Source organism: Crocodylus porosus, unplaced genomic scaffold, assembly GCF_001723895.1.
Source record: "Crocodylus porosus isolate Cpor-Errol unplaced genomic scaffold, CroPor_comp1, whole genome shotgun sequence".
NCBI lineage: Eukaryota > Metazoa > Chordata > Crocodylia > Crocodylidae > Crocodylus > Crocodylus porosus.
Window position 1 is genome coordinate 7,563,044 of NW_017728918.1, and position 16,015 is coordinate 7,579,058.

A 16,015-nucleotide genomic window follows, 5' to 3' on the forward strand; every position below is an offset into this window, starting at 1 on the left:
AGTGGGGTAGTGGGTGACCTGGAGGAAGAGCAAGCAGGAGAGGGCAACAGGGGAGGCCTTCTCATTCTTCCTGAGAAAGCAGGGCAATTGGCTAGTTACTTCAGGTGTCTGCACATGCATGCACGAAGCCTGGGAAACAAGCAGGAAGAATTAGAAGTGCTTGCACAGTCCTGGACCTGTGATGCAAAGAGAATAACAGACTTGGTGGGATGGCTCGCATGGCTGAAGTACTGTCATGGATGCGTATGAACCAGGAGTGGGCAAAATATGGCCCATGGGCTGGATCTGGCCCATGAAGGGACTTTGTCTAGCCTACAGTGAGTCCTTCGGTCCCTCCTAGCCCAGGCACAGTCTGTCCCATGGCATGTCCTACCGCCCTGGGACATGCAGTGGGGCCGGGGCAGTTCTGCAACCAGACTCCATTTCCCAGCAGCCCTGGTGACACTGGCTTCAGCTGCATGGAGACCAGTCGGGACCCACGTGGACAAGGCCTGAGCCCCAGGCTGAGCACACAGCCCTGGTCCTGGCCATGGCCCTGGCCCCAGCCCAGGCCTTGGTCTGGCTTACCCCACGTAGGGGGATGGGGTCCCTTCAGCACCTGCCCCAGACCCACCTGACCCAGCCATCATAAGCAGCAGCAGCAGCAATGGTGGGAAAAAGTGGGACCCAGAGCCCAAGCCAGGGCTGCCCTGCAGCTCCTCCCCACTGCTACCACCTGCACTGCCTCTGGGCCACCCACCTGGCAGAGCAGTGGGGAGGTGAACCTGCACCTGGCAGAGCAGCGGGGAGGATCTACAGGGTAGCCACGGCACCCAGGCCACCCCACCTATGCCCACACCAACTCCCCACCCACCCGTGGCCCCATCCCACATGGGGGGGAACTGCTGACCCAGCCCCGACAGCTCCTCAAAACTTCCTATGTGCCCCACAGACCCAAATAATTACCCATCCTTGGTATAAACAGTTCAGGAAGGACGGGCAGAGAAGAAGAGGAGAGGTTGTGCTTTATTTAAAAGAGCCATATGATTGCTCAGAGCTCCAGTAAGAAACTGGAGATAGGTCTGTCAAAAGTATCTGCATTAGGGTCAGAGGGGACAGCAACAAGGGCAATGTCATGGTGGAGGTCTGCTATAGACCACCAGACCAGACCAACAGCTAGTGGAAGTTTCTTGATCACAGGCCCTGGTTCACATGGGGGACTTCAGTCACCCCGACATGTGGGTGGAGGGCAATACAGCAGTACAAGGCAGTCGAGGAAGTTTTTAGAGAGTGTTGGGGACAACTTCCTGGAACAAGTCTTGGAGAGGCCAACTAGGGGCCATGCTCTTCTTAATGTTCTGCTCACAAACAGGGAAGAATTGGTGGGGAATGTAGTAATGCCCATAGGAACTTGGGCAGCAGTGCCCCTAGGATGACTAAGTTCAGGATCCTGAGGAAAAGAAGGATGGAGAGCAGCAGAGTCAGGACCCTGGACTTCAGAAAAGCAGACCTTAACTCCCTCAGGGAACTGATGAGCAGGATCCCCTGGGAAGCCAGTCTGAGGGGGAGACAAGTCCAGGAGAGTTGATTGTACTTGAAAGAAGCCTGACTGAGAGTGCAGGAAAAACTAACCTGATGCGCAGGAGGACTAGCAAGTATGGCAGGAAATCAGCTTGGCTTAGCAGGGATTTCTTCAGTTAGCTAAAACACAAAAAGGAAGCTTACAAGCAGTGGAAACTTGGACAAATGGCTAGGGAGGAGTATCAAAGCATTCCTCAGGCATGCAGGGATGAAGTCAGGAAGGCCAAAGTGCAATTGGAGTTGCAGCTAGCAAGGGATGTGAAGCGTTTGGCTCTGGAGCTGATTTTGCTCAATATCTTCATTGGCAACCAGGAAGATGGCACAGTGTGCACCCTCTGCAAATTCACAGATGACAACAAGCCAGGGGGAGTAGTAGATATGCTGGAGGGTAGGGCTGGGATTGAGAGACCTCGGCAAATTGGACCAAAAGAAATGTCATGAGGTTCAACAAGGACAAGTGCAGAGTCCTGCACTTAGGATGCAACAATCCCATGCACTGATACAAAGTGGGGACCGACCAAAATGCTAAGCAGCAGCTCTCCAGAAAAGGACCTTGGGTTACAGCTGGAAAAGAAGCGGAACAGGAAACAACTGTGTGCCCTTGTTGCCAAGAAAGGTGACGGCATCCTGGGCTGCATCGGTAGGAGCGGTGCCAGCAGATCGAGGCACGTGATTCTTCCCCTCTAGTCAGCACTGCAGAGGAGGCCACATCTGGAGTCCCATGCCCAGTTTTGGGCCCCCCACTACGGACAGGATGTGGACAAGCTGGAGAGAGTCCAGCAGAGGGCAATGCAAATGGTTGGGAGGCTGGGGGCCATGACTTGTGGGAAGAGGCTGAGGGAATTGGGCTTATTTATTCTGGAGAAGAGAAGACTGAGGGGGATTGAATAGCAGCCTTCAACTCTCTGCAGGGGGGTGCCAGAGAGGATGGAGCTGGACCGGTCTCAGTGGGGGCAGATAACAGGATAAGGAGTAATGGGCTCAAGTTGCAGCAAAGAGAAGCTGAGGTTAGATTTTAGGAAAAACTTTCTCCCTAGCAGGGTAGTAAAGCACTGGAACAGGCTCCCCAGAGAGGTTGTGGGGTCTCCGTCCTTGGAGGTTTTTAAGCCCCAACTAGACAAAGCCTTGGCCGGGATGATGTAGTTGGGGCTGGTCCTGCTCTGAGCAGGGGGTTGGACTAGATGTGACCACCTGAGCTCCCTTCAACCCTCATTGTCTATGATTCTGTGATAATGGGGAAGAGGGGTGATGGCAGAGAAATGGAAGAAGGCAAATTAAACCATGTGGCAAATGATCCCATGTATGAATTAACCATCTGTAAGGGACATGGGGACATTCTGAAGAGGACACAGATATCTTTCCTTTTGCTGATTGTTTTTTTCCTAATCAAGAAGAATCTGCATCAGGTTAGAAATGCTCAACACTAGCTTTTGAAAAAAAGGTCCCCAGGTTATGCAGGCTTGTACCACCCACACTGGCAACCATGCTGTTTACTTGCAAGTATTCACAATATGCAGCAGATCACTGAGGCTTCATTTCATGAAGTGAAGATGCATTAACCTTCCCTAAGAGTGAGCTTGACAGGCAGCCTTGCTTCCTGTCTAATACATTATTAAGATGTGACATCGATGGGTCTAACTTTGTAAATCACTAATTGGCCAATAGGAGTGGTGGTAACAGAACAAGAAATTCATTTGATCTTTCTCCACCCTCTTCTCCAAATACCAAGAAATTGTCCGGGTGGCTCTCAGATGCTCAGAAATTTTCAAGGCACCTGGAACTCCTAGATGTAGGGAGCAGCCTTGAACACTATCCGCTAAGCAGGATGCACTGGTGCCCCTGAAAAACATATGTGCATTGCATATGATTTGGCAAACACTTTCACATTTGAATCTTTCATGGAACACGAAACCCAAATTAAAGGCGCGCTGCACACTTCGACGTTTTGCTGTTAATTGTTATGGCTCATCAGTTCGTGTAAAAGATACTGCGCGTTTCAAAATAGCAGGGGGTTGCCCCGTTCTAAACAGGCTAAGCTAAATAAATGCATTTGTCTCTGCCTATTACAGAAAAGATTTGGAAAAAAACACAGGCAGATTTGCTGTAGGATAGCTCCATCTTAACAGAAATACGTGTTACAGAATGAAATGAACTGCTTGGATGTTCACAGTGCATCGAAAGTCTAACAACTGTCCTGTTTTTAAGAAAATGGTCTCTGGCTTCAGATTTTATATGGTAATTGCATACAACCAATTTATGAATAACAACAGGGTAGTTTTTTCCCCCCTCTGATTTCCGTGCACTTGAGCTATGCAGATTTCAAATGCTTATGAATATACTGATAAACACAGAATTGTTCTGAACATCTGTAAGCAAAATATGAGAAGATATTTCATAGTGAATGAACATCCTGTGTTGTTTAATTCTTGCCAAAAATGGTGTATTTATGTGTTAGTCCAATGCACTGAAAATAGCTCAGAGTGCTTATGCACTCCAAAATCCCTTTTCGTATTTTCAGCAAGCCGTAGTTACTATAAAATGTAAAAAATATTTTCTACCAGTCTATTCATAAGCTTCACTTCCAAACATCAGTTTAACAAGGCAATATCATATTGATTGAAAGGAGGGTCTCGTAGAAACCATTCATACTTCTGTACAGGATAACACTGGTTTGATCCTGACTCATACAAGCAGAAAACACAACTTTCCTAACTTCTTCCCTGTGGGGTGAAACAACTACCCAAGTTTGCCCTTGAAGGTTGATGAATCCAGTGAACTTCCAAAGTGCTCTTGGACTCAGCTTTATACATCTGATTAAGGCAGGGGCGGGCAATTATTTTGGGCGGAGGGCTGCTTACTGAGTTTTGGCAAGCCATCGAGGGCCACATGCTAGGCAGCCAGGGGCAGATATATATTAATTTTCTAATTTTTTTAGGGGCCCCGTGGGCCAAATAGAATGGCCTGGTGGGCTGCATCTGGCCCACAGGCCACATTTTGCCCACCCCTGGATTAAGGTGTTAACAAAGTGGTCAAATAATACAGTCGACTGCTAACCTCAGTAAGAGAAACCGTGAATGCTCCCCATCTGACACCAAAGCTACAGGCCAGCTTGTCTCACCAAGGTATTCAACCAGACAAAGATCTAGAAAGAAGATTCAAACATTGGGGTGTATCCAGATGAGCACATTTGCAGCACCACATACCGCACAACCTGGCATTCCCCGCACTGCAAGGGAGCACTGCCCATGTGCACACTGCTCTGTTTTGGGGTTTCTTCTGCAGGTTTTTTTGACCCCTGGATATCCAGAGGTCTAATTTTGCCCCTGTGCTGCAAATATGCAGCACAGGGAACATTTTTTTATTCCCACACATGCCTTTTGCAGCATCTCAAAGGGCTTTCAGACACTACAAGAGGCACATGCGGACTCATCTGGACGCACCCCCAGGGGCCAAAAAAACCCATGGGGAAAAAAAAAAGGGGCAGCAGCTGCCAGCCAGGCTGCACCCAGCAGGATTGCAGTGGCTGCAGCCCCAGGAAGCCCCCAGGACCCCAGGTAAGGCTTCTGGGGTCAGCAAAGTGCTAGCCCCAGCCTCCCCTACTGCCCCCGGAGTAACCCGCTGTACGCCAAAGCATGTGTGGCACAGGCGTTCCCTGGGGACAAGTAGCTGTGGCTATTTGTCCCCAGGGAACCAAATGTCTGTGCTCATCTGGACATACGCTGGTGGTGTGAAAAGCAGTTCCAAATCCATTAGATGCCCACACAAATTGTTCTTACTTGAATACTTTTTCACTGCTCATCCTCTGTTCACATCTCCCCTGACCAGTACTCAGCCTTTCTAAAAGATCCCCCAACATTCTTCCACCGTATTCCTTCATATCTCATAATCATGTGTGTGCTGGGAATGGGGAGATGAGCAAAACTGGTAAAAAAATACGCCAACATTTTAGGCCTTTCATAAACTAATGCTGACTACATTGAACAGAATGGACTGACAGCATCAAATGGATACGGGATTACGCGGAGTCATAAAAGCTATGCGTGGGATGAGGGAGTGTGGAATCAGAGCCAGGCATGTAATAAATGTAGGATTAAGCTTTCAGAGAGAAAAGAAATAGTGATTTAGACAAATGAGAAAGATGTGACTGATCCACTGAGCCATTTTCAGAACATGTGATGGCTCTCCTTATTGCTGCCCTCTCCATCAGCCTGCAGGTGTTGATGCATTAGTTCAGGGGTAGCCAATCTGTGGCAGGGGTGCCATCAGAGAGATGGGCATCTTTGGTGTGTGGCACACAGCAGACTGGGGCGGGGCAGGCAGCACAGTGTCAGAGAGGGAAGGGAGCAGAAAGAAAAGCAGCAGACCAGGCAAGGAGCACAGGGCAGGGAGCAGAAAACAGAGAAGAAGATAGGGCAAGGGAAGGCAATTGGAGAGGCACTGAGGGAGGGTACGGGGCTTAGTTTGTGGCATGCCTGCCAAAAAGTTTGGCAGCACTGTATTAATTAATGCGAAGGTCACCGTGTCCTTTTCCAATATCCTAGCTTGATTCTTTTTCTTATTTCTTTTATACTTAGTATTACGTTCAGGAGCATTTTTGCTGCTAATAGTCACGACTGAAAACTCACCTCTGTGATTATGTAAATTAGCTTCCTGTAATAGTTATTTTATGATTATTTTCCTATACTTGTTACGCTTTTGCTTAAAAAGATACTTCACACCTCCTTTCTGTTTATGTTCAGACAGTTCCTCTTTCCTGCTCTGGCATCTCGTGGCAATTCTCTGCATCTGATGTGGTATCTATTAGCTGTGAGGGCTGCTAGACTTTCTGCACTGTTTTATGTCATTTGTAAGTGCCAGGTCATAACTAAAAGTGGTAGAGCAACTTTGGCAGTTGGCACGAAGCATGCTGACAAGAGAACAAGGGCAAAGTAAAACCTAAAAGCTGTTGTCCTCTACCCGTAATGGATCCAGGAATGGGGTAAGGAGGGGGGGGATTCACGCCCTCCCGCTTCCCTTGGCTGTGCCACGTATCTGCAGTGAGCGCTGAGCTGCTGCCAGAGCTCCTTGTGAGCAGCGAGCTCTGAGCTAACCAGCTGACAAGACAGGGGCTGGCTAGAGCTCCTGCTTCCCCCCGGCTCTGGAGCCAAAGGGGTGAACACTGCTGTTGTTTGCCCTTCCCTTCCCCTCCCCACTGAAATCAGGAGCAGGCGAAAGGAAGGGCCCGGTGGCAGCAGCAATACTTAGTCCTTGGGCTCCAGGGGCTCCAGCCAGACCCTGTGCCAAGAGACAAAGGGGGGTGCAACCCAACCACCGAACCCCCTCTGGATCTGTCTCGATCCACTGCCGACTGTGTTGATGAGCAAGAATATGATTTAACCATGCTACTCATTAGTATAAAATGGCTGGAAAGACTTATATGATTTGGATCGTGGGAAGAAACAGATGAAAGATTTTGGGTGCTCTGGGGTGGTGAAGAAGGTTAAAAAGAAAAGAAAAGAAAACGTCAATAATCATTTGAAAGAGATTTAATGTAAGGTATCACTACAAGGCAGAGGATCTGACTCCAAACTCCTGTCAGTATTAAGGGATTTCTTTTAACTGCATGTTGTCATTTTCCAAAGAAGAAATGTACAGTAGTTGCTATGGAATACATTTCCTGAAACCATATAGCAACAAACAACAGGCAAAGGAAAATGCTCAAAATCTGACAGTATCTTTTCCGTCATCAGACTCTTTGTTGAGCATGAGCTGTTTAGATAAAAGGGGCTGCTAATTTCATTAAGAATGTCTTTTTGAAAAAAGCAGGGGTGTTTTGGTAACATCTTTCATCAGACCATCTGTATAGCTGGCAGAGACGTTAAACAAGCTTTTGGGCACAAGTGTCCTTCTTCAGGTCTGGGGTACTTGCTTCTTTCCCAAATCTGAAGAAGGGGACTTGTGCCCAAAATCTTGTCTACCATACCTTGTCTGTACAGCTGGTCCAACGAAAGACATTGCCAAGACTAGGGACAGACATTCAAAAAGCTTGAGCCTGAGTTGATTCAATCTTTGCAGGCTAGTCTAACCTGACTGGGCTGAATCACTTTGTAACTGCACAGACATCCCAGAAATGCAGGCACATAGCTGATGTGGCTCAGGCTTGAAGCCAGGGGGCCCTAGAGCAGCCCTCCCTTCCCTTCCACACTGTTTAGCTGAGGGGGCATGGCCAGGCCCCAGCAGGATTAGGCCCGACAGCAGAGCATTTATCAGTATTTATAACCTCATCAGAAAACAAACAGGCTCTCTCATTAGTTCAAACTCTTCTTAAACAAAAAAGGAATGGGGGGAACATTACCAGCTTAGCTTCGATTAGATTGGCTCCAAAAAGCCCTAAGCTGACACTGTGGTCTGCCACAGCACAGACCATAGCCAGCATGTGGTCTGCTAGGTAATGCTGAGGTGTCTGTGTAGGGAAGAGGGGATGAGGGATCTCTGCTTAGCAGGGAGTGGGGAGGGGTGGGGGAAAGCAGAGGGAAAGCAGGAGGAAACCAGGCAGACATTGCTGTGCCTGCAAGTCTCTGCCAGAGCTGCAGGCAAGGAGCAGAGGGGAGGGGCCAGCCCTGCTGTGGAGCAGAGAGCCCCTCCCAGCCCAGAGAGAATGCCAGGATGCTGGGGAAGTCTGATTTAATTTAAACCAGCGAGGGGTCTGGGTCAGACATTGCAAAAATCGGCTTGGCCCAAATCAGTTTAGTCTGATACTACGTTCAACCAGGTTTATCTCAAACTGGCTTCAGCCATTTTCAGACTGGTTTATGTGCACTAGTGAACATCTGTCCTGTTACAGGTTTAAACCAGTTTCTGATCACTTGAACCAGTTTATGTGTAATGTCTGTATCTAGCCCAACAAACCTGGCTTCTTACATATTTCCTGGACCATTACAGCTACAACACTCCAACCCCACTTATGGAGAATTAGTACATTAAATAACAGTCATTTTTTATGGGCCCAGGTCTGAGAAGTTCTGAACAGCTTCAACTCACACTGACATAGCTCAGTATCTCACAGGATCATGCCCATGTTCTGTAAACTCGAAGGACACAGCCATACCTGTACAGACCTCTTCATAGGAAGGATTGAGGGTGTATCCTCCAGCATAACCCACTTGAGTTGAGTAGACTCCTTTTTGCCTCCAAAATGTCTTCTCAGCTCCCCAGAAACAGCCCATACCTGTATAATGTGTGAAGTATGTAACAAGATGTCAAAATCTACTCAATACTAAATCAGTCACTTGAACATTAATTAATTAAGACAGTCTGCACTGCAAATGACTTCTACAACTGATATGTGATGGTCAAATATTCACTAAGATTAGCCATGGATATACGATTCTGTGCAAATCCATTCCCCTTCAGGAAGAAAGCTTAGATAAAGCTGTATTAGTCTGACACTTCTGAATATTAACATATTACAGATGGCAAAACTTCCAAGGTTCTCAAAGGGACACATTTTAATGATGTGAATCTTCACCCACCAAGAAAAAAGAGTTGCTTAAATTGTAATTGTATGTATTCCTATAACACCATTTTTCCTTTAGTTGATTAGCAAGCTGTCAAAACACAATAATTTGTATTAATGGCAAACATTTATTTAATTTTCTGCTTCTTGGCATATGCAGTCTTTAAAGATGGCAAAGTAATAATCTATTAAATTATAGATTTTACAGAAGAAAAAGCTCTTGGGCTTAGCTTACTTGTGCATTCAAGCATCTGATATTCATGCAAACCTCACGTATTCATTTGCCCACATAGACCGCTATCCAAAGACACTGGACACTGGTCTGCATAAATCAGCAAAACTCCACTGCTTTCAATACAGCCAAGTTCACATACCCCCGCTGAAGAGGTGATTTAGTGAACACATGATTTACACACATACAACAATTTTTGTGTACATAAATTTACGGGAAGCCAATTAGGGTATGCACTTCTACATATCTTAGTCTAAAAACAGGGCTGTCCAACTGGGAGTCAGCAGGCCTCATGTGGCCTGAGAGGGGGTACGTTGTGGCTCCTCAGCCTCTCACCTGCGCACATGTCCCCACATTGCTCGGGGCTCTCCTTTCCTTTTCTGACTGCTGCTTCCTGCCCTCGCCCCAGGGAGTGGGGCACTGTGGCAAGGCACAGACAGCTCCAAATAAGTCCAGGAGAGAAGAGGGGTATTGTGACCACATGGGTATGGAGGAGAGATGGCCTGGGGTACAGCAGTGGGAAGGGGGGGCGCACAGTGCAGCAGTGGGGGGAAGGCACCTGGTGCAGTAGTGGAGAGAGGCGGGTGCCAATATGAAGTGGGGGGGCACCGTCCATGCAGCCTGTGACCCAGTGACCTGTGGCTCACCCAGTGTGGCCCCCAGAGGCTTAGAAGTTGGACAGTGCTGCTTGAAAATTATGGCCCTAAAACGTGCCATTTCCTAAGTAAAACTCCATCCACAGACAGGAGCGACAGATCCCAGGTCGTTCTGAAGTAGGTGTGTGTTTTAATCAAGCCAGTTAAGGCAAAGCCTCTGTATATTTCTGCAAACTTCAGGGTTGTTGCTCTAACTTACACCATCCATGGACATGCTACTCGAACCTATTATTGGACTTAAGTACCCTACATGATCACTCGTGATTGGGAACAAACAAGACTTAAATTCAAGATTCTCTTGAAGGTTTTATCTAGTATCTTTTGTGAGGATGAAAAGTGTCCTGTGACTGCTATTACTACCTAAGCAATCTATCGTGTATGTTTTTTCCTATTGTTTCCCTATTAAACCTTTGAAACAAAAGATTGCTTTTTTATAGATTTATATAATGGCAAGTCTCTCACCCCAAGGAAAAAAAATCAATTTATTCCACTCCACCCCCTGCCTGCTCTCTTCTTCTGACCAAGAAGAGGGTCCCCGCAGCCCAAGCCAGCCACCTATTCTTACTCCCCTGCCTTACATGTAGGGGAATTGTCCCACTTCCCTGCTTCCCTTCCCAGCCATACCCCACTCTTTTGCCATTGCTGTCTCCAAAACCTATTCATTATCCCCGTCCTCACAAGGAAAACACATGGTTCAATTAAAACAAAGAACAAAACCAAAAGAAAAAAGCATAGCCCTTCATCCTGTCTCTGTTGCTGCTGGTCCTTTTAAGAGTCCCTTCTAAAACTGCTGGCTGGCTGGGGCTTCTCTAGCCATGCATTTTGCCTACTCAGCCCCCCAGCCTTCCTCCAGTCCAGGTTCAGCCCCCAAAAGCAGGGTGGGGGGAAGTGATGCTGTTATTCTGGTCCATGCAGAACCTTGGCTGGGGGCATCAGCAGCAGCAGATCCCTTCATCCTAGGGCAGCCAACAGCCCCTTTTAAAGCTGCAGGTTATCTAACACAAAATGAATTCCAGTGACACAAATCAGTGGTCAGTGGTGGATTTCGCAATAATGCTGTACAGATTTGGGCCTAAAAATCTACATACAGTTGCCACTGAAGCACAACTAAAAGAACAAGGGACTTTAAAACTTCCAAAAATGAAGACTGCAGGACACAGCAATGCAATATTTAATCGCTCATACATTGAACGTTTTCTAATACCCAACCTAAATTTCCCATGTTGTAATTTAAAACTATTTGTTCTCATCCTGTCCCCTGTGGGCACAGAATAGTAAATTACCATCCTCTTTATAAACACTCTTCAGGTATTTGAAGACTGTAATCAAATCCTCCCTTCAGCCTTCTCTCAATAATCTCAGTCCTTCCAGTCTTCCTCTTGTTCTGGTACTTCTTTCATCCTCTTGGGAGTTAGCAGTTAAGCCCCTGGATCTGAACTTCCTAGACCTTAAATGCTGTAGGAGACAAAACCCCTGATCATATCTTGCTTACTGTGTGACACAGGAGACTGGCCAAGATAGACCTATCGTCTGACCCAGTGGGTGCATCTACATGTGCACCCAACTGTGCAATTGTTACTGTGCAGTTATTTAGTGCTTGCTAAAGTAAGTACAAAATGACTGCGCAGTAACCACTATTACTGCGCAATCCCAGTGGTGCACAGGTCGTTTCCAACCCCACTGCACAGTAGCAATGAGCTACTGTACAGTAGCACGTTGCTACTGCACAGTAACATCAGTGTCATGGTTCATGCCCACCAATGCTATGTTGCCATAGCAATGAGCTACTTCACCGTAGCTCACTGCTACAGCAACATAACATGTCATGTAGACTCACCCAGTAATTAATTGGCAGTTCTTATGTTCTCCTTCTTGCAGCTCAGCTTATAGCACAGCCAGTGTCCATAGTTTACTACAGCCAGTATTGCTCCAGAGGCAGTATGTACCAATTACTTGGCAATATGTGCCCCTTCTCTGAACTATCAGCATCATTAGTGAACATCACCATGACTAAATCCAGAGCTTCAGTGTCCAGAAATACTCCTCTTCTACACTAACTTTCACAGCAGGACTACTGAATCCAAGTCTGGGCTCCACAATTCGGGATGGGGAAGCTTGAAAGAGTCCAAAGAGTCCAGAGAACAGGCCTGTGACAGAGGGCAATTCTCGGGGCCAGATCTCATGCTGGCCTGCCCACCTGTCTCTATGGGCAATCTGCCCAGTCTCTCCTGCCACGACTTTATTGTTCCATAAACTGGTGGTAAATGTGGGAGACAGTCCATTACATGCCCTGATGCCAGGGGGCACTATCTGTGGCTCTGACCTTCCCTACACCACAGCCCATGCCTTCACCTTCAAGGCCAGTCAGCACCCCAGGCCCTTGGCTCTGGGCATCCCTTACAGCGGGCCTCTGGCCTCTTTGACCATTCTGGTCCTGGCCTCATCATTGTCCAGTCGAGGATGCCTCAATTCAGGTTTCTTGAGCATCTAGCCCACTCTCTCTCACGGGTCCACCTTCTTGGCCCTATAATGAGGTTACCCACCTGGTTGTGGGAGCTGGGGTTTTTAAGGCACCCCAAACCACCTCTCACCAGGGTAGTAACTGGCCTGGCATTTCCTGGGGGCTCCCACACCACTAGGAGCCCCACCAGGCCACCCATCCCTGGCAAGGTGCAGTTTTAGGACATACCCAAGACCAAGAGCCTCCTATTCATCCCCATCAGCTCTTGCCCTTACCTCCTGAATTGTTCCTGTTGCAGCTCAGCTAGATGTTTCTGCCTGGGCTGGGAGCAGCAGACTGCAGTCCTTATATACTAGGTTTTCAAAATAGCTGCTGCCATCAGGCACCTGCTGGATGCCTGATCCAGCCCTTAAAGTGGAAGGCACCAACAGTGCCCTGCCACAAGGCCTTATGAAGAGAGGCTGCAAGCCATGGGACTCTTCAGCCTGGAAAAGCGCAGGCTCAGGGTGACTTGGTGGCAGCCTCTAAGTACATAAGGGGTGTGCATCAGGGTCTGGAGGAACACCTGTTCACCAGATGACAAGGTCCAATGTCCACAAACTCCTGCAAGACCATTTTAAGCTGGACATAAGGAAAAACTTATTTACTGTCTGAACCCACAAGGCCTGGAATAGATGCCCCCCCAGAGGTGGTGCAAGCACCTTCTCTGGACACTTTCAAGAAACATTTGGACGTTTATCTTGATGGGATCCTTTGACCCTAGCTAACTTCCTGCCCTTGGGCAGGGGACTGGACCCAATGATCTTGTGGGGTCCCTTCCAGCCCTAAGGTCTATGAAATCTATGAAGTCTATGAACTTTCCTGGAGCAATGGGTATTACTCTGGTTTCCCAGCCAGGTGTCCCCCTCTTAATTTCTTGTTTTAAACCTGTAAGGAGCATCCCTAATCACTATGTGCTTATTCTCTGTTCCCTGTAATTAGTTAATCTCTTGGTCTAATGAGCCCGCTCCAGCATGAGAGGGAGGTCTCTTGTCCTTTTGGTGCTCTCTGGCCTCTATGGCATTTATCAAACTGGCTAGCACCTTGAACAAATGATAAAATCTCACACATACAGGGACCGCATATAAGGGCTTTAAAAAAATCTCATGTTCCCTAGTTGGCTAAAATACTGCTAGGTTGTCAGGGAAAAACTGTCATAAGATGTTCTGTTAAGACAGACACCAATGAAATCCTGAATCACAACATAACACCTCTTGGAATGAGGATTTTAGGAAATAAATGGACCATTCAGGGCATGAACTGTCATTAATATGTGCCATATGAGCAGTGACTAGCACAATGGAGCCTTGATCTCAGTTAGAACTATAGACGCTCCCATATATCATCATCATCTTGATCATGCTAAATAACATGTGGATGTTTTTGTTACGTTAAACTGTTAATGACCAGATTGTATTAGGCACGTAAGTGGATTTAGACACCTAAATGGATTTAGACACCTAAGTGTGATTCTACAGTCCCCAAAAAAACAACTAATGTAAAATGTGGGGAAGTCCTTTTTCTCCTTTGTGACTCAGCTCTGGGAGTAAATTTCAGTGTAAAATGCACTCATGCAATTCTGCCCATCTATTCAGTACCTTGTATGATCCACAACACTAAATCATTTAAGCTCCAGCAGAGATGTCAAACTCAAATTAGTCAGCAGGCCATATTCCCTGCTTTGCAGGTGCCTGTGGGCCACATCCCTATTTTTTCACCCAAATTTGTTATTCACTTATCTCGGTTTACATTTTATGACACACCTTTTTTTGCACATCAGTACCAGTTTTCAGCATATATAATTTTTTTAAATTTGTGGAAGCATAAAAAATGTTCCTCCAAATCTATGAAAACAACAATTTATTCTCAAAAATGATTTGCCAGAGCTCTTATAAGAAAAATGAAAAAACATAAGATGAATTCAAACCAAAAAATCATAATGCACAGATTAGCTTGTCATGAATTGCCAGTGCTGCTCCTGGACACCTGGCATGTTTTTGCAGCTACCAGATCTCTGATGTTTGCTTCCAAGTACTGTGCTGTGGTCACTTGAAAAATGGTGTTCAAGTACTTGTCACTGAGGGAGCTTACACGAGATGCTTTACTGCTCAATAGACTAATCTACTGCTCAGTAAAGCCTCACAGTCTACACATGGGGAATTTACTGCACAGTAAATTAGGTTACTGTGCAGTTAGCCACTACCTATAAATACAGGTACGAGGTTAACTGCACACTAGCTACTGCACAATAGCACGTGTGTAGATGCTGACTGGCAGCATATTTGCTCCCAGTCAGCATAGGCAGCAGGGGGCCATAGGGGAGAGGGAGCTCTCTGTGCCTGGTCCTGGAGTTGCTCAGCTTCAGCTCACAGTAGGAGCCAGGAGCCAAACAGTGCAGGGACTAGGGAGCTCTCTGCCCCCAGTCTGGGCTCTCAGCTTCCAGCACAGAGCTGGGAGCTCCAGAAAGCAAGTAGAGTCTGGCCACTTGCTCTCCAGAGCTCCCATCTGCTTGCTGGGAGCTGAGAGCCCAGATGGGGGCGCAGAGTGAACTCTCCAGACCAGCTCTGCATGGAGTTGTGAACTCCAGAGGGCAAGCAGGGGCTGGGAACCCAGACCCCACTCACCCCCTGGAGCAGCTCTGCATAGCACAGAGTTAGGAAATCCTGAAGGTGATCAGGGACTGGGAACCATGCAGAGCTTCAGTGGAGGGTGGGCAGGGACTAGGGACCCCAAGCAAGGCAGCTGCTGATGAGCCCTGTACCAACCCCAACTCGGCAGAGGGCTGGCCAGGAACTATCCTGCAAGACAGACAGCAGCTGGCAAGCCCTCTGCAAAGTTGGGGGGCATGGGGCTCACCAGCAGCTGCCCCACTTGCAGGACAGTTCCTGGCCAGGTCCTTGCCAAGCTGGGGGTCCACCTGGTATGAGGCTGACCAACAGCTGCCCAATACCCGAGAGAGCTCCTGGTGAACTCCCTACTGGGCAGAGAAGCCACGCCTGGCAGCTGTGTGTCCCAATGTGCACAAGGCCAGGGCACAGCTGCCACTTCAGCAAGCAGAGCTCTCCTGGCCCCATGCACACCAGGACTGGCCTATGCTCCCTGCCAGCACTTGAGCTAGCACCTGGGGGAGCCTGGAGCTTACCCTGGCTGCTGTAGCGGGGCAGAGCAGGACAGGATCAACTCTGTACTGAGCTGCTCCTGTTGGGAGCAAATTTGCTCCCAACAGGTGGATGTGTAGACATGGTCCTGGGAAAGGTTTACTGCACAATAAACCAAAAGTACATTACTAGCATGTGTAGACATGCCCATTCAGTAGTAAGTCCACTTTTGATTTGTTGTACTACTGAGATCTGTTTGCACACACACGTGCTCATAAACATGGATAACTTCTTTGATAACAAGGGATTTATTACTGGATCATTTTCTCCCAGTTATCCACAACTTTTGAGAGAGTATTCTTCAGCTTAGTGTTACACTGAAGATCAGGGAGCTTCATTTGCAGCTCCTCAGGGGCATCATTCAGAGACAGAAAGCAGGGCACTGAAACATCTGAATTCTGCATCATAGCTCTA

General features: G+C 47.6%; 1 protein-coding gene across 1 annotated transcript in view; it reads right to left on the bottom strand.

Annotated features, from left to right (window-relative positions):
- Positions 1-16,015, bottom strand: part of MSRA (methionine sulfoxide reductase A) — a 442,159-nt gene that overhangs the window by 208,611 nt on the left and 217,533 nt on the right. The window contains exon 3 of the mRNA XM_019537196.1: positions 8,648-8,767. Within this exon, the coding sequence (XP_019392741.1) occupies positions 8,648-8,767 (120 nt within the window). The remainder of the gene's footprint in view (positions 1-8,647; positions 8,768-16,015) is intronic.